General features: G+C 38.9%; 1 protein-coding gene across 1 annotated transcript in view; it reads left to right on the forward strand.

The window, feature by feature from the left end:
• stk32a (serine/threonine kinase 32A) overlaps positions 1–25,123 on the forward strand; it is a 50,411-nt gene that overhangs the window by 7,756 nt on the left and 17,532 nt on the right. The window contains exons 2-5 of the mRNA XM_015010902.2: positions 240–295; positions 2,354–2,505; positions 14,997–15,170; positions 24,981–25,018. Coding sequence (XP_014866388.1) covers positions 240–295; positions 2,354–2,505; positions 14,997–15,170; positions 24,981–25,018 — 420 coding nt within the window. The remainder of the gene's footprint in view (positions 1–239; positions 296–2,353; positions 2,506–14,996; positions 15,171–24,980; positions 25,019–25,123) is intronic.

Raw genomic sequence — 25,123 nt, forward strand, 5'->3', positions numbered from 1 at the left:
TGTACTGGGAAAACTCTGAAAATATGAGCCTGCAAGCCTTGACTTGAAAAATGTGTATGAACCCTGACTCTGCTGTACTTGTAGAACTGAACTGGGTTTAATGACAGTAGATTTCAGTAACTTCTATGCAGTAACTTACCATTGATCAGAATCATCAGTTACAATTTCTAAATGTATTTTTGTGAGTTTCAGACAATGCATAATAATTTTTTCTTTCTGTTTTTTTTTTTTTGTTACAGTCAATTTTGACCATTTCCAAATCTTGAGGGCTATCGGAAAAGGGAGTTTTGGAAAGGTAAGTTAAAGTTATTTAGCTTTTTTCCACCTTCAACATATTTAAATCAATTACCTATATCCCAAATAATGAACTTAGAGCACTAGCTTCATGTAAAACATACAGTGTCCCTGCAGGCACGTTTTGTTCTCATTCTATGGTATCACAAATTCCTGCTGGTGCCTTGTTGGTAGATAACACTGGCACCATTTTTCTACTGCAACAGTCATTTGTTCTGATCTCACACAGGCTTTAGAACGGTACACTTTGCTTTCCATCATTCTGTTTGTCTAGTTGGGTGCAACACGGTAATATTTTAGCACTTTTCTCATCTGATTTTCATTTCCTTCTCAAATAATCTGATATGTAACTTGTGATTTATATGCAAATGGTTCATTAAGTGGTTATCTGAATCCATTCATGGATAAAAATTTGAATAGAAATCAGGTATTGTGATAGCTAAGATGATGAAGATAAAAAATGCATCTATGTGTAGAGCTGTAAATCCAGAGAGTGTATTGTGTATGTATTTGGTTCCCAGTGAACGATGGGAACCAACATTTTATCAATGTTATAAAACTGTCACTAATTTCAATGTCAATTTTATTCATGAAGCACTTTACAAACAGCTATTAGCTGTAAAAAAAAATAGTAAAAATACATAGAAATAAAACACAATAAATTAAACAAACAGGGTGGTAAATTATAATGTTGGGCCTTCTGTGAATGCCAAAGAATAAAAATGAGTTTTGAGGAGTGATGTGAAGTTTTCCAGGCCATCAGCAGATCTGAAGGGTAAGTTGTTCCACAAATTAGGAGCAGTGACAGCAAATGCCCCGTCTCCTCTGCTTCTGCTTCTGGGAACACATTACAGCGGTTTATTATTCGATCGAAGTGTTCTGGAAGTGGAATGGTTGTGAAGAAGGTCCTGGAGATAAAAACCAATAAGTGAATTTTAAAATCAAATCCGGTAAGAAGCTGGCAGCCAATCCTGAGAATCCAATACTGGGGTTATATGCTGTCGTTTCTGGGTTCCAGTTAGGACAGAGTAATAAATCCAGTTATACAACATTATGGTATACATTCCAGCTAAGTTTACCTTTTAATTTGTTTGAAAAGAACCAGGGACACAAGAGAAACAAGTCTAAGTTTACAGCAGCTGGACTACAACATTTGAAACCACATAGTTCAAAGTGATTCCCCTTCCTGTCCAAAGTACATAATGTATACAAATACACACACTCACAAACACACCACACATCCACATAACGTCAGTGCAAAGTCCAACAGCAGATAATCAGCCTAATAACAGGAAAGGCAAGCTGTTGGATGTGAAGAGTGAAGCGAAGTGAAGCGATCAGGCTTTGGGTGATTCATTGTGTCAGTTGGTGCAGAGATCACTCACTTAGACAGCAGCAATCATTGGATTATTGATGCTCCCAGCATGAACAAGAACAACTGCAAATAAATTGGTCATAATGCAGCATTGAAAATTGCAATTATTCTTATCAAAGTCTAAAATGTGTTTCTATCATTTGACATGTAACCAGAAGCCATGATTCCACTGGGTTTTACGTGTTTCTGGTTTAAATCTGAAACACCAGAGCTACTGCATTTCTCAGTTTTTAGTACTTGCCATGCACCAAGTTTTTTCCAAGTTGTTTTAAATTCATGATTACAAGGAAGAAAAAATGTTCTGAGGATTTCTGCAGGAATGATTGTTGGAGGGTTTGTTGTGCCACATTCAATGAAGATTGATTCATGAATCTCATAAGGATGTTGGCATTTATAAACCAATCAGATAATAAAGAGGTGAGAGTCTATTATCGCTGGTTTTGTATTTGTCACCCATGTAAACATGCTCTCTCTTTCACTGCCAGTGCAGTACCTCTCTAGTTTTGTTGGATAATTGTTAATTGGCAGCTGTTAGAAGATGTTTTAATGATGTGTTAAATTGGTATGCATTATCTTTCAGAATGAGTTCCACATTATACATTATATTAATAACATTTTCCAATCATTTACCAGGGCAATAAAGCATTGATGAGAATAAGCATTACCCTCATATGATCCCAACAGGTTTGCATCGTGCAGAAGAAGGACACCAAGAAGATGTACGCCATGAAGTACATGAACAAGCTGAAATGTGTGGAACGCAACGAAGTGAGAAATGTCCTGAAAGAGCTGCAGATCATGCAGAACCTCGAGCATCCCTTCCTGGTCAACTTCTGGTAAGCACAGATCCATCTTTAAAACATGAGTTATGGTAAAGATTAAGACATAAATCCTAATTGTTACAACTTTTTTCAGTGTTTTTAAATAAGAAGTAAAGAGTAAAAAAATTAAATCACAAGAAAGTTGGAACCTCAACATAACAGGGACGTAAACAGAGAGTGGCGCAGTGCACAGACTCACCAGACAAACAATGCCAGTGCTTGCTTGATTGCATGCTGTGCTTGCCAAAAAAAAGACTGGAAGTTAATTTTGTTGGCAGTGCAAGCCCCTATGGGTGGGGTGATTTCCTCTAGAGATGTGCTTGGGTCAGCGCTGTGCCCACTCACCCACCCTCTCCTCTTTCTTTCTGCCTCTCTCACTGTGTTGAGCTGGCATAAGGTACGATCGTCCTGTGGTAAGCACTCAAGGTCAACGACGGGGAGAGACCACCTGCAAGTCTACGCACTGCGTTGAGCCAATTAAATGCAGAAAACTGTCCTCTGGCCTGTCCCTCTTTTCTCATCTGTGTCCTCCCTCATTAGCCTTGTCTTCTCACACTTTCCTTTTTGTCTCTCTTACCATCTGTTCTACTTCCTTTCCCCTTCTCTTGTTGTCACTGATCCTCCTATTGGTTGCCACTAAATGTGACCTAATATTTTGGGCAAAGTTTTCAAAGCAACAATACACTTAGTAAAACAAAAATTAAAGGAGCCAGACCACTTTATGTAGGGTTACAAAGACTTTCAACATTTGGAACATCAGTTTAGAACCCTGTTGTAGTGAAAGATCCTGCTTATTCAGAATCATTGCTTCTTTGACGGTTTCAAAGGTTCACAAGAAGGAATGTAATAATATGGACTTTGTAGACTTAATCTATTTGAGGATGACTGCTACCTCTGTGCCTGCTGTATTTCTTGCAGATGATCATATTTAGATCATAAAGTGAAAATATTGCGACCTGAAAATTAATCTCAGCTGGTGAACTTGAAGAGTTTCTTTGTGGCAGCATATTTATTATTACAGCTAATCCAGAGCAGAGTTGGGACAGACAGCAGGTGCATTAGATGTGCTGGAGTATTTCTCATGTATATTAAAGCATAACATAAACAAATATATTCAGAGAAATCCACAGGATGCTGTCCCAGCAGCTTATGCAAACAGTAATGATATTTATGATTAAAAACTCATTGTAAGCAAAGTTCTTAGGACTTTTTATTGCATTAAATCTTTTGTATCTATGCTGGAGAATGAATGGCACTTTGACTGAAAAGAAAGCCTTGAAAGCATCACAAAAAGGTTGTACAGTAAAAATTTCACTTGCTTCAGGGAGTTTTTATTTATTGATTTTGCTCAGTCTTTATATAATAATACCAGTGCATCACATGTGGACATCTTTCTGAGTTGTACCTAGTTCAGTCATGTTCTAGGAAACCACACAGCTGTATCACTAGATTCCAGGAAAATTGTTTTTCTACTGAAACAAACTATAGAAAAACACTTATTTATTAAGACATGCAGGCTTAGTAAAGCAGACGGGTACTGTGAAGTCAGTACAGATTTTGACTGTATAGAATAAGTAAAGATAAGCCTGACTCCAGACTTTAGTGTCACAAGTACTGCCAGCAAGCATAATGCCTCCTTTTACTTTTAGCGCTGCAGAATTTGGCGAAAGTTTGAAAGTAGTTTGCCAGCTCGTTGCATTTTTGGCTTGATCTCAAGGTGACCTGGTGAAATACAAGATCACCAAATCCAGTCTAGTCAAAGAAAATAAAATCAAGTTCTCTCACTGCCAAATTGTGACTGAACTTGGAGTAAAATCAGGCCTTACTTTCTGAAATGAAACATAAAAATGTATTGATTTAGAATACAGAATAAACTTGCTAGTTTTTCAATACTTGGGCCAATTTGCCTGTCTGTAACAGATATAGGTGAATGTGATTTTGCATACAGCTGCAGCTCCGTCCCTGTGCTCAGGAAACATTGGACACAGACTGATGGGAGCTGTCAGTCAGGGGGAGGCATGAGGAGAAATGGTGGGAGAAATGTTGGAGGGCTGTCGCTATTGATCCAACATATCACAGTATGCATGGTTGGCTGCCTGAATCCATCTCAGCGAGGTGCTGAGGTCACTGTGTGCTTGTGGGGGTAGTATTAATGTCTAATGACTGTAATTGCAAAACTATATTTAATTCTTCTCATTTCTTGCTAAACATTGTTATCCTGCTAAAGGTTATGTATAAAAATTAAGGTAAATTAGATAATTTACAGTAATTAAGGTACAGTGCTGTAAAAAGTATATTTTACATTCAGGTTTCTTCTGCCTTTGCTTTTTTTGCCTGATGTACTTGTTCAGATCGTCAAACTACTTAGAGCCAAACGTGAATTCAAAATTGTTTTCTTTTGATGATTTCATTTATTCAGGGTTAATCCATCCACCCATCCATTTTCTTTACACCCTTAGTGGGGTCGGGAGGCGCTGGTGCCTCTCCAGCTAACGTTCCGGGCGAGTGGCGGGGTCACCCTGGACAGGTCGGCAGTCTGTCTCAGCAGGGTTAATCCCTAAACATAAAATCTAATGGTAACAGGTGGCAGCAACTGTCATTCATAAAAAAAAAGAAGAAAAAAAGAAAAATAGTTTATTGTGGCTATGGATGAATTTTCTGTGGAGATCTGTGGCGCTTTAGATGTTCTGCTTCTTTCGATGGCCTCCTGGTTGAGTCTCCACTGGGTTCTTGGAATAGACTTAGTAGACCAGCCACTTCTGGAAGCTTCTTCCATGTTTGCTCTGTTTGGACATTATGACTCTCACAGCTGTTCACATGAGTCCCAAAGTCTTAGAAATGAATTTGTGGCACATTTACACATCAATGACTTACTGTAGTTTTTCATCTGTCTTGTATTTCTTTGGTTATTGATTGGGTCATGATATGTTGCTTTTGAGATTATTCACGCTACTTGGTGGGTGTGGCTTGTGAAATTAAAATTTACTTTCCGAAGAATGTGGTTAATGACAGAAAATGCATGATTTCATGGTTTAACATTGTCTGGCAGTTGTAGACAGCTTTTCTAATTAAATGAAATTATAAATTAAAACCCTATTATGTATTTTCTGTTGATTTCTTAGTCGTCTGGTAAGAGATGATGTTCTGAAACATTTAAGAGCAACAAAAAAATTGCACATAATGAGGAACATTTTAAGGGAGCCAATTATTCATAGCAGTGTAAGTCAAATTCAGCCTGAAGTTATTATTTCTGTCATCTGTGTAATATTACAAGACAGAAGTGTTTCCTCGGACAGAGGGGATGGTGACGCCTTTTGTAAGGACATGTTCCCATTAACTCTTGAGCCCCTGTGGTTTCCTGAGATGTCCATTACCGAGTTGCCGAGGGGCACCGCTGTCTCTAAGAGCTCCGTGCAGGATTCGCTCCCATAAGACTGAGTGCCTGAAGGCCACCAAGAGGTCACATTGAAATGCATGTGTGGCAGAGCAGAGACAGCGAAAAAATATTAGCTGAAGAGTGTATTGGCACATAGGGGACCAGGAAGAGGCTGTGAAAGGATGCAAGCGAACCCGCACAGTATAAAGCAACCAGGCTCAGTGCCAGGAAGGCTAATGAAACGTCTGCAGCACTTCAATATAATGTACAGGCGCTAATCTGAAGCATAGCTGCGGCTCTCTGCTCTTTGGTGAAAAGTTGTTTCAAGAATCAAGCAACAGCTGCTCTTGGCTGTCAAATGTGATATTTCTAGTTTGATTTGACTCTAATAGCTGCAAAATACAAACATGACATGACATATCATGAAATAGGATGAAAGTATCTGTCTCCACTTTCTTAGAAAATGAAGGCACTTATCTTGATTTTAATATTTACATAAGACTGCTTACATTTCCCAGCATGTTCCATAACACAGATTGAAACAAGTTCTTAAATAGGTTAAACTCAATCAATTATCAATCTAACCTGATTGATCTCAGCTGATGTCATTGTGCACAACTTCTCACAAGCCAGACCAATAAACTGAATAAAGAACAACACAAGTACCAGGTAAAGAGATTTAGATTTCCCTTCTGTTGGACGCCGAGTAAGTTTTATATTAATAAGATGATTTCATGCATTTTCCTGCATTGTAGATTTTGTAGTTTGAAAATTAAAACCCTCCATAACTCTTTTTCACTTCGGGTGTTTTGTCAAAGCGACTGCAGCCTCCGTTCAGAGCAACATGACAGAAAGGAACACAGAAACATGCTGATTGAGACATTTCAGAGGAGAATTTGTTATTTTTAAATGAAATACTTGAGAGTCTGAAAAACTACAAACTTTGTTACATAAAGAAAGATTAGTGGTGTCAGTTTAATTTTATTCTGATACATAACTAAAAGATCCAGTTTCAAACTGACTGGAATTCTTATCAGCTGAGCATTTTTCACAACATAAATAGTTACATAATCAGATAGCATATTCTTAGAATAAATAATCACTTAGTTACAGATACTAATACAATACAATACAAATAAGATTAAACTACCATCTATTTATAAAATAAATATTTTTTTTATAAAATAAAAAAAACTTGAATCACATTTTAACCTGATGCACTGCAGTTAACTACACAGCTGTTTTCCTGACAGAAGGCAAGAAAAAGAACAATTAAAGTTCAGTTTGTGTCTCCTAAACACTTGTGGCAGCAGCCTCTTGGGTTGTTTCTCAGCCGCAGCCACCTCTGCTGGGTTTGAGGTATTTACTCTGAGTGTGTAGGTGTGTGTGCGTGTGTGTGCATGTGTGATGCAGAGGTAGGATGAAGAAAAAAAGACAATAAGGGACTCACTAAAAACAGAGGAGAAACAGAGAGGAGCAAAGGCTGTTAATCAAAAGATTAATCGACAGAGTAAAACAGCTCCTGTCCAATAAACACAAACTGTAGTGTAGCTCATGCTTTAGTGTACCAAAAGGCTTTTCTGTTATCCTGGTCTACAGTTTGAAGCTTTTTCTTTCACACTGTTGCACTCAATGAAACTTCTAAGGAAAAATTATGCAATGCAGGTCCACTCAGAGCAATTACAGTGTTGCAGAGAAGCAGTGAATATTTGCCCTGATATTTGTTGATGCTGTTTAAGAGAATTAACTAGTTTTATAATCTGTAATTGAGTGCACAAGTTTCAATTTATTCTGGATTTTCCCAAAATTCAAACTGCATATGTCACTTTGACCAGTGGAGGCTCAGCATTTAAAAGGACATATATATATAAATAAATATATATATAAATAAATAAATATATATATATATATATATATATATATATATATATATATATATATATATATATATATATATATATATATATATATATATATATATATATATATATATATATATAAAGAATGTCAACTAAACTAATCTAAAGTCAATCAAAGAATAAATTTAATGTAATATAAACTCTCAGAGCATTACCCCTCCTAACTCCTAACTGACATGGTTCTCTTCTGGAGCTTTTCAGCAGCATCTGGAGCATTTGTCTCCCTTTGCTGCTCCGCCCTGCTGAGGAGACACACTAGGAAAGCTAAGGACCCATTCAAATAATTATATATATATATATATATATATATATATATATATATATATATATATATATATATATATATATATATATATATATAAAATTCCCCTCTCACCCTCCGTGGGTGGTCTCTTTCATCCTCTGAGCTCGGGTCCTCTACCAGAGGCCTGGGAGCTTGAGGTTCTCCTCCAGTATCTTGGCTGTGCCTAGAACTGCACATTTCTGGACTGAGATGTCTGATGTTGTTCCTGGGATCTGTTTGAGCCACTGCTCCAGTTTGGGGGTGACTGCCCTGAGGGCCCCGATGACCACAGGCACCACTGTGGTCTTCACCTTCCAGGCCTTCTCCAGTTCCTCTCTGAGGCCCTGGTATTTCTCCAGTTTCTCCTTTTTCCTGATGTTGCGGTCACTTGGTATTGCTACATCCACCACAACGGCTTTCCTCTGTTCTTTATCCACCACCACAATGTCCGGTTGGTTCGCCATTACCATCTTGTCTGTCTGGATCTGGAAGTCCCACAGGATCTTAGCTCGGTCATTCTCCACCACCTTTGGGGGTGTTCCCCACTTCGATCTCGGGGCTTCCAGTCCATATTCTGCACAGATGTTCCTGTACACTATGCCCGCCACTTGGTTATGTCGTTCCATGTACGCTTTCCCTGCCAGCATCTTGCACCCTGCTGTTATGTGCTGGACTGTCTCAGAGGCCTCCTTGCACAACCTACACCTTGGGTCTTGTCTGGTGTGGTAGATCTGAGCCTCTATTGCTCTGGTGTTTAGGGCCTGTTCCTGGGCGGCCAGGATGAGGGCCTCTGTGCTGTCCTTGAGTCCAGCTTTCTCCAGCCATTGGTAGGATTTCCTGATATCAGCCACTTCAGTTATTTGTCGGTGGTACATCCCATGTAGGGGCTTGTCTTCCCATGATGGTTCCTCCAGCACCTCGTCCTCTGCTCCCCATTGGCACAGAGGCTGACTCAAGGATGGAACCCTCCATGCATGGTTAGTAGCTTCCGAGTCTTAACGTCCGTGGCCTTTATCTCTTCCATTAGCCAGCTAATTATTCCGGCAGGGTATCTGATTACTGGTAAGGCATAGCTGTTTATTGCACGGATCTTGTTCTTGCCATTGAGCTGGCTTCTCAGGACTTGCCTTATTCGTTGGAGGTACTTGGCTGTGGCTCCTTTCCATGTGACCTCATCGAGGTTGCCATTTGCTTGCCATCTCTCGCTCATATCTCTCAGAAATGGGTGATATATATATATATATATATATATATATATATATATATATATATATATATATATATATATATATATATATATATATATATATATATATATAAAAAGCCTCAATGGACGATGTGCTCAGCGAATGTCTCAAACAATGGGGAGCAGAGGACGAGGTGCTGGAGGAACCATCATGGGAGGACAAGCCCCTACATGGGATGTACCACCGACAAATAACTGAAGTGGCTGATATCAGGAAATCCTACCAATGGCTGGAGAAAGCTGGACTCAAGGACAGCACGGAGGCCCTCATCCTGGCCGCCCAGGAACAGGCCCTAAACACCAGAGCAATAGAGGCTCAGATCTACCACACCAGACAAGACCCAAGGTGTAGGTTGTGCAAGGAGGCCTCTGAGACAGTCCAGCACATAACAGCAGGGTGCAAGATGCTGGCAGGGAAAGCGTACATGGAACGACATAACCAAGTGGCGGGCATAGTATACAGGAACATCTGTGCAGAATATGGACTGGAAGCCCCGAGATCAAAGTGGGGAACACCCCCAAAGGTGGTGGAGAATGACCGAGCTAAGATCCTGTGGGACTTCCAGATCCAGACAGACAAGATGGTAATGGCGAACCAACCGGACATTGTGGTGGTGGATAAAGAACAGAGGAAAGCCGTTGTGGTGGATGTAGCAATACCAAGTGACCACAACATCAGGAAAAAGGAGCATGAGAAACTGGAGAAATACCAGGGCCTCAGAGAGGAACTGGAGAAGGCCTGGAAGGTGAAGACCACAGTGGTGCCTGTGGTCATCGGGGCCCTCGGGGCAGTCACCCCCAAACTGGAGCAGTGGCTCAAACAGATCCCAGGAACAACATCAGACATCTCAGTCCAGAAATGTGCAGTTCTAGGCACAGCCAAGATACTGGAGGAGAACCTCAAGCTCCCAGGCCTCTGGTAGAGGACCCGAGCTCAGAGGATGAAAGAGAGAGAGAGACAGAGAGAGAGACCACCCGCGGAGGGTGAGAAGGGAATTTTATATATATATATATATATATATATATAAAAAAAAAAATTCCCCTCTCACCCTCCGTGGGTGGTCTCTTTCATCCTCTGAGCTCGGGTCCTCTACCAGAGGCCTGGGAGCTTGAGGGTTCTGCGCAGTATCTTGGCTGTGCCTAGAACTGCACATTTCTGGACTGAGATGTCTGATGTTGTTCCTGGGATCTGTTTGAGCCACTGCTCCAGTTTGGGGGTGACTGCCCCGAGGGCCCCGATGACCACAGGCACCACTGTGGTCTTCACCTTCCAGGCCTTCTCCAGTTCCTCTCTGAGGCCCTGGTATTTCTCCAGTTTCTCATGCTCCTTTTTCCTGATGTTGTGGTCACTTGGTATTGCTACATCCACCACAACGGCTTTCCTCTGTTCTTTATCCACCACCACAATGTCCGGTTGGTTCGACATTACCATCTTGTCTGTCTGGATCTGGAAGTCCCACAGGATCTTAGCTCGGTCATTCTCCACCACCTTTGGGGGTGTCCCCCATTTTGACCTCGGGGCTTCCAGTCCATATTCTGCACAGATGTTCCTGTACACTATGCCTGCCACTTGGTTATGTCGTTCCATGTACGCTTTCCCTGCCAGCATCTTGCACCCTGCTGTTATGTGCTGGATATATATATATATATATATATATATATATATATATATATATATATATATATATATATATATATATATATATATATATATATATATATATATATATATATATATATATAGCTGACTGTATAGCTCAGTGGGTAAGACACCAGTCTACCACCCGGGAGACCGGGGTTCCAATCCGGGCTGGGGCAAGGTACAACAGTTACAACAAGTTACAACAGTGCAATTGAGCTATGCAGTGTGGGTCCTTAGGCAAGACCCTTAGAGCTATATAGCCTACCTCATACCATGAGAGACATTGATAAGCACGACATGCCGGCTCAGACGTCGCCCGGCCAAACAAGGTCTGCGTCAGGTGCTGGGGAACCAGAGCACCTTGATGAAAAATGGGCTACTGGAACAAGACGGAAATGGGCGAGAGACGAAAACATGGATCTGTTGGAATGCTACTACTCAAGTAACCCTAGTCAGAGGGGTTACATGCAAAGACTGAGGGTGGAATGGTTACTTCGACACCCACAGTCTACAATGACTGCCAAACAACTAGTAGCTCAGTGCTCCAACATCCGCAAACGGCAACTGCTATCACAACTTGAGATTGACGAGGTACAACACAAATGCTACGGCAAAAGGGAGGAGCCCAAAGGTAAGGTCGAGACTGGGTATGCAGCCCCAGTAATGAACGAACTATCACAGCTGAACAAGACAGCAACTGACCTGAGAGAGAGAATCGTGGCCCGAATGAACACCAGGCAACCCCGACGCCAATTACAACGGCTGAGTGAAGTACCATCAGAAAGTCTCATTCAAGATGTGAATGCAGCATTGAGAACAATCCCTAGATAGATAACAAGATAACAAGGAGGGAAGTGAGCCAGCTGTCAGAGCTCCTAAGGGGTGCAATGAAAAGATCAGTACCCAAGAAGTACAGCCAGATGTCCATACCTGAAGCACTCGAAACTGCCAAACAAAGACTAACAGCCGCCTAAAGAGATACACAAGAGAGAATGAAGCCAGGAGGATAACCTCTCTACGAGAGGACCACAGCAACTGAATGGTTAACTGAAGGGCGTACAATCCTGATCCAGAAGGATCCCTCAAAGGGTTCAGTCCCATCCAACTATCGGCCTATAACCTGTCTCTCTACAACATGGAAGCTCATGTCAGGCATCATAGCGGCTAAGATAAGCGGACACATGGATAAATACATGAGCACGAAGGGCATCGGCATAAATAGTAGAGGAGCCAACTCCTTGTAGACCACACAGTCGCCCGAGACTGCAAAACCCGACACACCAACCTGTGCACCGCTTGGATTGATTACAAGAAAGCCTATGACTCAATGCCACACACCTGGATCATTGAATGCTTAGAAATGTACAACATCAATAGGACTCTAAGAGCCTTCATTGCAAACTCGATGGGGCTGTGGAAAACCACCCTTGAAGCCAACTGCAAACCGCTTGCACAAGTGTCCATCAAATGTGGCATATACCAAGGAGATGCTCTGTCCCCACTGCTGTTCTGCATAGGCCTGAACCCCCTCAGCCAAATCATCAACAAGACTGGCTACTGGCTACCCTCAAGCTCCCAGGCCTCTGGTAGAGGACCCGAGCTCAGAGGATGAAAGAGACCACCCACAGAGGGTGAGAGGGGAATTTTTTTGTTAAATTTTTTTTAACACCAAAATATATAGTTTTGGTGTTAGGTTTGTGATTAAGATTAGGAAATTGCATCAAATCAATAAAAGTGTAAGAAGTTATGTCTGATTTAATATTGACTGGAAAAAAGTGCATTTAAAAGGTGTCTGTTGTAAATACAGCTGCAGGAACAATAGTTAAAAATCTCATGATGCATCAATGCATCATGATGTTTAACTTAGACAAATTGGAGGGAAAACACACAATGCTGCAGGCGTGTGTGTGTGTTCATTGTTTGTTAAATGCGTGTGCTTCCTCTCAGAAGGCATCTCGCAGATAGTCTTTCCACACTCAGAGGCCAACGGCAATCAAATGTTACGTGGTCTCAGCATTATCTGAGCCTTACCAGACAGTTTGGAGTCAGCTCAATCAATTCCCATCCATCCATCCAGTGCAGAAAAAGCACCACATACACTTTATTTGCAAATCTCCCAGAGGGGGTGGTGTTTACCAACGTGGCAAAAAAACTCATCCTTGGTTACAGTCATGAGTTTGAGCCAAGATGATGGTTTTTTTGCCAACCTTAAGCTCTGTGGACTGAATACAGTGGATATATTGATGGATCTGCAAGGGGAGGCAGTACATTTAATGTGTTTTTTTTTTTTGTTTTTTTTTGTCTGAACACAATTGGGGTTTTTTAACTCTCAATTTCTATTGTTCTTTCTGCCATCATGGTAACTAGTTCCTGAAGTCTTGTTCACTGATGTTTAGAGGAAAGGTGACGTAACACAGTCGTAAACACGCTCCTGTCAACTGTTTTGGAATGTGAATATTTGTAAAACTAAAGTTTAGCCACTTGAACATTAAATATCTTGACTTTGTAGTTATTCAATTGAATATAATACTGATGTGTAAATCCTTATATTCTTTTTTTATTTATGTTCACAATGTCCAAACATCATTGGAATTGCGGTTGTAAAAAATGATGGTTGATCTGAATAGAAATGTTGCTATTCACAAAATCCTTCTAACCACTTACATTTCACAGACTGGGTGTCCGAGCATTAAAAAACAATTCAGCAGAATTAAAGATTATCTTTTGATCACAGATGTGATCACAAAGGAGATTGTTTTTTTTTTTTTTACCCTCTTTCCTCGTTTGACTTTTAAAACTCGAGAAACACAAAGATGATTGTGTTTTCAATTTAGAAAGAAAGTGGTAATGTTGTTTTGAATTACCATAAAATTGGAACATTTTAATCCTGACATAAAATGGCAGATTTTTAAGGATAAGCGGTGGCCTTCAAATAAGGTTAAACCATTAGGATTAGAGAAGAGAAAGGGAGCTCACGTGTCTCCTATTAGGTTCTTAGATATATACTTATGGATCTGTCGCTCTATATATACATTTCTAGGCTATTTAAGTCGTTGTTGGCTTGTTCCTAACTTGCTATTTTATCTGTATGGTTCTTACAAAAGCTCTTAGAGCTATTCCCATGGTCAGCTCTGAAGTCTGAGGTTTGTGGTTTTACAGGTTATAGGGTAGATAAACTCAACCGTTTGTTTTGTCAAACCATTCATGTCCGTTCCTATTGGCTGATTTGATTCAGTAGCTCAAATACTGAATACTGACATAAAACTAGTTTTCCTCTGGAAGATAACTTTGCAGAATTCTTGAACTAAATGTGGAATACAGGTTCATCTGAAAAATGTGAATATACTTGAACAGGTCAAAATACCAATACTGATGTAATAATAATAATAATAATAATAATCAATTTAATTTGTACCGCACTTTTCATTAGAAAAAATCTCAAAGTGCTACACAGTGCAACTAAAATCATAGATAAAATCAACATCATAAAAATCATGTGGAGGCAGAATAGGCTTGCTTAAATATGTGAAGTGCCTGTTTGTGGATTTTGGACCAATGACTTCAGCCTCAGTCCACTCCCTCTTTGTTGTGCACCTTTTTCTATCACACTTTTTCCTTCCACATACCTTCCCATACAGCACTCTGTGAAAAGCCCGTTTCACCAGTAATCAGCTGCTGTGGTTTACCCTTCTTGTTGGGAGTGTCAGTGACTATCTGCTGGTGTCAGCAGTCTTCCCCCTATAACACAAGATGTCTGTTTTAAAATGTTTTGTTTTTTTTCCATCTTATGAAATATTTACATTTTCTCAATTTTTTGTTTTTCCTTTTATGTCTAGATAACACACAAGTTTCAGTTCTTGGATTAAGTCGCTGGAAAAAGTGAAATCTTTCAGGATATTCTAATTTACTGAGATGTATTGATGTTGTTTCTGTACATTCATCTACTGAGCTTTTCCCCTTTAGTTTCTGTTTACACGTTATTTGCTCATAACAGTTATCTGATCTTATCTTGCTTGACCCATGCTTTTGTTCCATCGCAGGTATTCATTTCAGGATGAAGAGGACATGTTTATGGTGGTGGACCTGCTCCTGGGGGGAGACTTGCGGTATCACCTTCAGCAGAACGTCCACTTTTCAGAAAGCACAGTGAAGCTGTACATCTGTGAGCTGGCCTTGGCTTTGGGTTACCTTCGCAGCAAGCACATCATACACAGGTAAGATGGATTCAGGATATTTTTCATTGGATGTCTGATGCCATCAGATTTTTAAATAAATCTCGTCTGCCACTGTGCAGATGGTTTAGCATCAAGCTCAATACTTGCTTTATCTTGATCCAAACACCATTGTTACTGTGAAATGTACCAGTTCAGCAGATGCTGATAGGCTTATGCTCCTTTTAATTTGTAAGATGCACATTAGCTGCTCTTTAAGCAAAAATATTTGCTGCCATGGCAAAGTAACAGACTTGCAAAGCCAAGTAAAGCCTGTTCCAGCCAAATGTTATCTTAGGTTGTTAGAGTGTTTCAAAAACATTGCAATGTGATGTCACTGCAGAGGTATATAAAATACAATAAAGGTGAAATGTTGAAAACCTTAACTTCCTCTTTTTCAACACAACCACTCTTTTTTTTCCTATCTTGTTATGAAGACTTTGCTGCCACAGCCAGTGATTCTCCTACTGCTGTAGCTCCAGTTTTAAGTAAAAAATGTCAGTAAGATAAATTGGTAAATGGATGATGTTAGCGCTGAAGACAAATACTTAAACTTAAATGACTATTACCATTATCGAAACCAGTTCCAGAAAGGTGACCTTCATGTCATATTTGTAAAATGTTTTTATAAGAAAATAGAAATTTTACTTGAAAAATCCTAATTATGTCAAATTTCGACAGTTTTTTCAACAAAGTGCTCAAACAGGAATAATGTGAGGAAGTATTTATGGCTTAACAGGGACTCTTATGCAGCATTTCTGAAATTATATTTACTACTTTGGCTGCAGTGGAGAAAGTGAAGTGCTTTGTTTTAATCATAAAATAGTAGTCATAAAGACGTCTTGATTCCAGAACCATGCTTGGTATGAATATACATTAGTTAAGTCTTTCTTTTAAAAGTCAACATGAAATCTATGATCTGAAAAATCTAAATTTTTTACAGAGATTTTAACTTGTGCTAAAATCAAACAGTTCAAAGAAACATTTTGAAGTTTTTGTATTTTAGTAATATAATGTCACCCAAACTTCAATATTTATTGACAATTTAGGCAAAGTCCTCCATACATGTTAAACTAACTTTGGCCCATTTGTGTTTTGTAGATTTTTATTTCCACGTTCAGTGGAAAGAATACTTTCTTTAGTTCAGATTAGGTCATTTTAAATATATACAGGCCGTGACCTTCTAGCATCGTCACTATTCAAGTGACATCCTGAGTTAAAAGTTTTTCTGAATACTTTAAATGTTTTTTTGTTTTTTTTTTTCTATGAAAACTTTGTCACAAAAGTGTTGGGAAATTAAGCTATACTTGCTTTATACAGTTCTTAATTGACTTCTTTTTAATGAGAATGTTTACTGGAATGATCCTTGGTGAACATTAAGACAGAACAAGTGAATGGTACGTTGTTCAGTATTCTGCAGAAGTTAATGAGTGCTCTACTCCATTTAAACAGAGGATTAACTGGAAATGAAAGTTTTGACAGCAAAATCTATTCAATATAACTTAGTTCCCTGACCATGAAGCAGGAATGATTCAATAATTGTTTCTTTTCTTGATTTTAAATTACTTTAGGTAAAACTGAATTCTGTTGTCCTTGAAAAATCTACAGCAAAAACTGTATATAAAAAATGTCAGATTTGTGAATTAGCCTTGTAGACTCATTCCTCCACTCCAGTGACTGAGCAAAGAGGTAATCATAGAAATAAAAGCTTTCTCAGATCATGACTAATAGGAAGCATCACTGCAACAGGGAACACTAATTTATCAACACCCACAGATAACAAATTACACCACTTAACGTTAAGCAGGCTGCTTGCTCCTGTCTGTGCTCTTAACCCTCCACAGTAGAGTGGAGAAAGGGAAATAAATAGGACAGATTAATAATTTGGTTATTCATGCACTCCTCTGAGAAAATATGAATATTTAAATCATGTTTTCTATTTCAGTCCAGGAGAGGACAGACTTTCAGCTTGATGTGCAGGTGCTGGATGTTGTTTGTTTAGATGGCATCAACATCTTTTCCATCTGCATTCATTAGCTTCAGATTGGAAGAGCGGTGGAAAGTAATTCACAGCTCATCTCTATGGAAATGGAATGAATAAGTTCCAGATTGGAGGAGTTTGGTGTGGCAACTGAAAGATGGATGTCTTCAGAATCTGTTTCTTTATATGCAACTCCTGGATGTACACATTCCCTTTTTGATGCAGTTTGGTGGGTGGACTTTATTTTTGTAATTATGAGTGCAATGATGATGATGATGATGATGATGATGACCTGCCAGTAAGTCACATGGGGTTTGGCAACATAATAATGTTGTTACCAAGTTCTGATTGGGACAGAGTGTTCTGTTCAAAGTGATGGATTCAAATCCACATTATGACAGTCTAATTTATTTACTCTGTTGCTCATATGCTTTGCAATTCAGTGATAAGGGAATATAACCATGTTTTATTAAATAATCCTCCCACATTGCCTCTATTTGCATTCTTCCACCTAAAAACATGATGAGCCCAAAGTTTTCAGGTGCTGGACTGGAAGATTCATATTTTGGTTTTACTGCTGTGGCTCAGAATGATTAAAGTCAGAACTGTTTGTTTTTTCCAGTGGCCCCATTCCTCTTCCGTAAAAGTCTATCTTTTCATGTTAACTTTAAAAAATTGTTTCTTTAAAAATAAGTCATACTATGTGTGCAAACCTTTGAAATTCTCGTCCTGAGTAAAACTATGCAATTCTTCTCCCTTTGTATCAATACAATATTCTTAATGTTTTCAGTTAAAAATATTTTTCTTTACATAATAATGTTGTTTTGCTCAGCACTGACATCTTTCTTTAGTTGGTGAGGCATTATTCCCCCACCAACTTTTTTTGGTGAGCATAACTAGTATATTTATGAAGTAAAAAAAAAAAAAAAAAAAAAAACTCTTTTGCTTTCAGATAAACTTCATATTTCTGGTTTGTTTCCAATGTTTTAACACAGCGATCTGTGGGGGGTTTGAATTATTAACAATGGACTGAACCTCAATTAGAAAACATCTTCAGAGACTTGAAAAGTCTTTCCAAACAAGGGCAAGAACAAATGGAAAGAGTGTGTGTAAGGGGAAGTGTGTGTATGCTTTGCGTTTCATTGGTTGAGTGCCTCTTTTACATCAACAATGATCATCTATGGGTAAATCCTCAGGAGATTGTTGGTGCCTCCTGGAATCATTGTAATGGAAAGACTTGGATATTGTCAGTTTGCAGTTTACACGTCAATATGGAGCTCCAGCTCATTTAGGAATCGCTGTGCACTTTAGGGATGTTGGTTTCTGCATGTGGTGATGGTGGAAAGGAAAGTTTCCCTTTTAACTGAAGGAAACCTCCAGAAGCGGGATCAGTGTGAGGAGCTGTCCGTCACAACCACCTGGGATTTACTGGCAGTAAGAACCGACGGCTCCCTGCAGGAAGGAGATGTGATGGTTTTAGTTATTCAGCAGGATGTGTTAGTGATTTTAGTAATTCATACATGCCTCAGAAAGTCAATTGATCCAAACACAAGATAAGATAAGATAAGATATTCCTTTATTAATCCTGCAGTGGGGAAATTTACATTGTTACAGCAGTACAGAGAACAGAGCAGAACCAATATAAAAATCTATAAAAATAATAATAATACACAGTTTAAGTATATTTTTTTTATTTTTTATTCATCTCCTGGATTTGTCACTACCAGCAACAGAAACAAACCAATAAGCTTTGTTGTGGGTACAACATGGAAGTGGTGATGAAATGTGTGTGCGTGTGTGTGTGTGTGTGTGTGTGTGTGTGTGTGTGTGTGTGTGTGTGTGTGTGTGTGTGTGTGTGTGTGTGTGTGTGTGTGTGTGTGTGCGTGTGTGTGTGTGTTCCCCCTACTAGGATCACTTTAATGTATTTTAAATTAATTGAACTTTACTGTTGAAGCATCATGTCTACTTCAGCCACTTAAGCTGCACTCTTCATGCCTCTCTACCTCTCACAAACACACACACACGCACACACACGCACACACACACCCCCACACACACACACACACACGCACACGCGCACACAGTTAAAATATTCACATTTCCTTTCACTGTCTATTTAATTGTAATGATTGCTGTTGCTTTTCCTTGTTTTATTCCTATTTTAGTGTTACATGTGCAGTTAACTGTTCCTCAAGGTAGCTTATTTTTTTCAATAATTTATTTACTCGTTCGTTCTCCAAGGCCTTTCTGTAGCGCCAAAAAGTTTATGATTTTCTATTTGATTAGGTGAGGACAACTGGATCAGGCTCTTCTCACAAATTGTTCATTTGGAGAACAGATCACATTTGCAGATTGAATGGTGGAAAGTCATCGCTCTTATTTTCCATCAACTGTCCTGACTGAGGAGAATTTGTCACGTCTTCAGCAGAGATTTCTTTATTCATGGAGTATGTAAATGTTTTATTTCACAGCAGAAGCAGAAAAGAAAACCCGGATAGAAAGGAGAGAGAGAGGCAGTGGGATAAAATGTGAGGGTGAAATTCTATTCACCTCTTTCATAAATGCAGATTAAGATGCCAGCTGGTGCAAGCTCTCCAATTTCCACCTCGGAAATGGTGAACTGAGCATTATCATTGTTGAAAATCTCCTCTGGCTCAGCCCATCACACAACAACAGATTAAATAATGGGAGGAGTACAGTGTCCCGAACATGATGGACTGTTGGAAGGGCGAGCCTGCTCCAGAAAGATCACTAATTGTATTTTTCCCACATGCCTGCTCATACGAGGAAAGAAAGAAGGAGAATTTTTGAAGACAGCAGTGTGTTCAGAATATCACACAGAGGTACATGAGAGAGAGAGAGAAAGGAAAAGGCAAAGGTAGAGACTCAGAGAGCCAGGAAGAAACGGAAGAGATGACAGCCAGAACACTGAATGTTTCTGACTACCTGAATTATTCATCGCTTATAATTGTGATGTGAGTTTTGGCCTGAACTTTTTAGCTTGCCGTGGCTGCGTTCGCCGCCTGCCTGGCAAGCTTCACCTCAAGCGCTGTATTAAACCGTCAACCTGTCAAGCTCAACTTTGCTTAGAAGATATAGTCTGCAGCAACACTCTGTGTTTGTTAATGAATAAAGGATAAGCAAAAAGAGAGTTTTATATGCATAAATGTAAACTCAGTGATGTGCAAAACGACATGTACATGCACATCAGTTCCAAGCTCCAACTTCTCACAGCTTCTCTCAGCAAAAGGAAGAGAGGCAGAGTTAAAAATGCAGCAGTTTATTGGATTGGACCGGTTAGTCCCTGTCTGTGGAGTGGAGCTTTCAGTTCAAAGAAAGCTGCTGGCCCCTAAGTGGCTGGTGGGCGTCAGCTCTCAGAGCAGAGTGATTCAGACAGCATGTGCACGACATATTTCTCTGCATGGGCTGCATGTTACACAGGCAGCTGTGGTTTCCTGCCTTAGTGGCACCTGATGGCGAAGATGTGTAAAACTCTTCAATTGCTCTGCAGTGTAACCTTCAACTTTTTTGGGGGGGGGGATGACATAAATGAACAAATATAATAAAATATGACAGGAACCTTATCCACACCCATTCCTTCCTGCACATTCTTTCAGTAATATGTTCTTTCTCATCTACTCTTCCCTTTTCTCCCCATGGAAACAGGTGATTAATAACTTTTATAGTTATAGTAAAGAACAGAGTAGTAAATGAGAAACATTTAATTACACTTAAGATGTGAGATTATGCTGCTACAGTAAAACTGTGCTTTTCACACACTGTCCAGTTGCTGGTCAGTTTGACCATTTAACTCTTTACTCTCCTCTCTGATATATTAACAAAGTCAAAGAGTGATGAAAACATTCCAAAATCATTTTGTAAAAATGTTTTAATAAAATCAAAGAGGATTTTATTAAAAATCCTCTTTTTTAATAAAAGAGGATTTTTTTATTAAAAAATCATTACATTGTTACAAGAAACAATGTAATGAATCCCTATATTTTGTTAGTTTGATGGCCTGAATTACTGGCCGTACGAACCTTTAAACATCTAGTTCAGTACCAGCTGCTGAGATCAGTATTTGATTTGAGAAAACGGTTTTGCTGTTCCAGGACTTGTGTATGTGAGCGTATAAAAGCCTCAACTCTCAGGTGTGTCGGCAGCTCCGGTGACAGTTCCGCATCATATGGCCAGGTAGAGGATTAGCTTACCTTCGTCCTCTCATAGCAGGCTGTAATGAGGTCATTAGATCCTGCTAATAGCTTGTAAGGCCAGTCAACCAAAGGAAAAGCCAGAGGGATCAGCTTGCACTGAGTAAACCTGGCCCTTCGTCATGGACTTTTAAAAGGAACACCAACATTTTAGCATGTATGATATCAGAACTTTTCTACGCCACACTCAGGACCAGGAATTATTCTTATTTTGCTTTAGACTTCCAAACTCTTTTCTACTGTCCTACGTTGTTGATAGAAAATGCAGATTTTCCACGTCTAGGTGCCACACAAAGTTACAAAGCGCTAAACATTTAGCTCTTCCTTTGGCTTCTTTAATTCATCTAAATGATAATGTGGATCCTTGGAACTGTTTTTGTCATAATGCTGTTGTTCACCCCTGAAATATTCTTAGTCACAGTTTTAATTGCTGCAGATGGCAGAGGTTTCACCTCATCTAGCAATCCATTCTTCACATAACCCTGCTGTGACCGGAGCTGCTGCAGACCCATCTGTTCCTCAGAACCAATAGATGCTGCGCTTCAGTTGTCCCAGGATACCAACACATGACAAACTGCTGGGGGAAACTAACAGCTGCTAGTTTCTTACTTCAATCCTTTTTTTTTCTTATACAGTTGAGATGAAAAATGAAGAGTACTTCTTTGTTGCAAAATTTTGCTTACATGCATTATGTTTCAGTTTTTTATATCTTTATTTAAATTGATTGCAACGGAGGAACCAGGATAATGGATTATGATATTTTCTAGAGGCTTCAGAGTCTCCAAGGTTTATAAAATATTTATTATTTTAATTGGAATGCATAAAATGCAGAGCCATGCCAGCTGAGTATTCCAATTATCACCATTTCATACTTTGTTTAATCATAACTGCAGAATTACTACTTAAGTAGCAAAACAAAGAATTAGGTTGCATTAATAAATAGATCTTTCTAAAAGTAGACTTTAACAATATAATGTCACCCAAACTGCAATATTTGGGTGTCATTTGTCAAAAGTCAATTGGGAGGAAAGCCAACTATAATTTACACATCTGGAGAACCGTTCTATATTGTACATTCAAAAACTTCTGCAGAACAAAGGAGATGAATCCATTTTTAACAGGAATTGGTGTTGGGGGGTGTGGGGGGGAAGAAACCATCCATCCATCCATCCATCCATCCATCCATCCATCCATCCATCCATCTATTTTCTAACACCCTTGTCCCTAGTGGGGTCAGGAGGTGCTGGTGCCTCTCCAGCGAACGTTTCGGGCGAGAGGCGGGGTCACCCTGGACGGGTCGCCAGTCTATCGCAGGGCAAGACGGAGACAGACAGGACAAACATCCATGCACACACACACACACACACACACACACACACACACACGCACACACACCTACACACACACACACACACACACACACACACACACACACACACACACACACACACGCACCTACACACACACACACACACACACCTACACCTACACACACACACACACACACACACACACACACACACACACACACACACACACACCTAGGGACAATTTAGAGAAACCAATTTAGGAAGAAACAATCATGTTTAATAAACTGTGGCTGGGTTTATTTGACTTTTTGGTGCCCTGGCCCTTTCTGGCCCCTGTGGCTTCGCCATGACAGTTTGGCCTTTAGCAGTGAAAGAGTCATCCTCGTTTCCCTTGCAGCTTTCTTTTTTAGCAGCGACAGTTCCCCTCCCTTCACTCCCTTACTGCCATCCTTTGAGGGAAATGTCAGCTAATTAAGGGTTACATGGTCGACCTTTCTTAACCCCACTTAGACCCATTTCAGTCGATGTGCCACAACGTCCAAGAGTCTGGCTTCATGCTACAGGTTGTCCTTCTCTGCAGGAGTGTACCATGGAAACATAAAGATGCATACGCAGGTGTTTTTATTTATTTTTTTCTGTTGCCTTTTATATGCTAAATATTGCTACATTCCTATAGAGCAGACAATTTAAATTGAGGGAATGCTAGTACAGAGATTGCAAGTGTTAAAATTACAAAATCAAGAATGTAATTCCAATTGCAATAAAGTACAACAAGTTTAAGAACATCTTTGGATTTTTCTTTTTTTAATACTGTGAGGAGAAGCAGAGAACACTCTGTACCTTTCCACTCATTTAGTTATTGCCTGAGGTCACATAAGTGCATCACTAAACACTACACTGAAGAGAAGCATTTTATCAGAATGCATCAGTCTGCAGGTTTTAGATGCATTTACAAACTGTCTCTGTGGTTTCAACTTTCATTCTTGTTGCAAGTAAAAAAAGTTTAAAAAATATTTAAATTATTTCCTCCTGTTCCACTCATTATTTGCTCTCTCAAGTTTTTGCGAGATGGTCCAGCAGATGTGACTTCTTGTTCTTCAGTGTTACTCCTACAACCAGGCCTGCAGCTCTCTTCTCTCTCCCTAATGTCATTTATCACATTTTCATTTGTTTTCACCACACACCTGGAGAACGCCGTTATAATAAATCTTCAGTTTGATTTATTATGTGTCCCTTTTCTACTTTAATGAAATAATGACTCAGCTAACTCAAAAAATTAAACTCCTGGAAACAAAGTGAACATTTGAGATTCTGCACATCCAATTAAGGGTCTTTTTTTCTCATTGTTTGTTTGTGATGCTTGTAAATATGGAATTTATTTAAATTAAGAAATAAAAGTGAGGACGTTATTTCTCCATAAAGTCATCTTTCTCACTGTTTGGTGAAAACTTGTGCTTTTCAAGGTTTGTTTGACAAGTATTTATTAATTCAATTAAATTCAAAAATACTTCATTAAATGCAATAAAAGTTTTAGAAACACAATCTATGCAAATTAGAAAAAAATAAAATATAATAATGTATAATTAGTTTCATATCATCACCCAATAATTCAGCAATGATACTGTTAGCTACTATCATAACAGCAACTTTGTACTTAAATAACAATTTTACTTACATTTGTAAATGTGTTGATAGAAATTCTAAATAATTTTGAAAAGATTTTGATAAAACCGTGAGAAAACAATACTTAGCATCCAGAAAAATGAATGACATTTTAAAACAAGACATGAATCATGAAAAAATTACTTGTTTTTCAATTCAGAAGAAAATAATGTAGTCTGGTGTAAACTGGTGTAAACTAAGGTGACAAACAACTATGGAAGAAAAGATTTCTCTACACAATTTTTTTATTTTTTATTTCTTCGAAACAAATTTTTTAATTAACTGAACATGAGTACAAATAATGGGGGTTAAATTGTTCCTTATTCTATATTTTCAAATCTTATGAAGTGAAAAAGTCAATGCCACTAATTACTGGGTTTAAGAATTTTTTAAGGATTATTTTTCTATGATTCAACTGTTTTTTATGACTAAAATATATATATTTTGCCAGACGGCTTTGTTGGACAATCTTTAATTCTGACCAAAAACACAAAGACAGTTAAAACTAATATGCTCGCTTTGTTCTTCAACTCAGCTAATTGTGTTTTACAAACCTCAAAAGTCAACAGTTGCTTTTGTAGTTGGAGCTAAAACCCGTTTTGATGCTAACACATTCTAATCTCACGGCACTTTGTGTTTTCCATTTCAGAGACATCAAACCTGACAACATACTTCTGGATGAGCACGGTAAGATGCTTTATTAAATCATCTTTTACCACAAAGTGATTGTAGTTTTTCAGATATAAGCTTTATAGCTGTCTCATGTTATAGTTTATATTTGGGAAAATTACC

Source organism: Poecilia mexicana, unplaced genomic scaffold (genome assembly GCF_051168715.1).
Source record: "Poecilia mexicana isolate PSO_F unplaced genomic scaffold, ASM5116871v1 scaffold_14, whole genome shotgun sequence".
Lineage (NCBI taxonomy): Eukaryota > Metazoa > Chordata > Actinopteri > Cyprinodontiformes > Poeciliidae > Poecilia > Poecilia mexicana.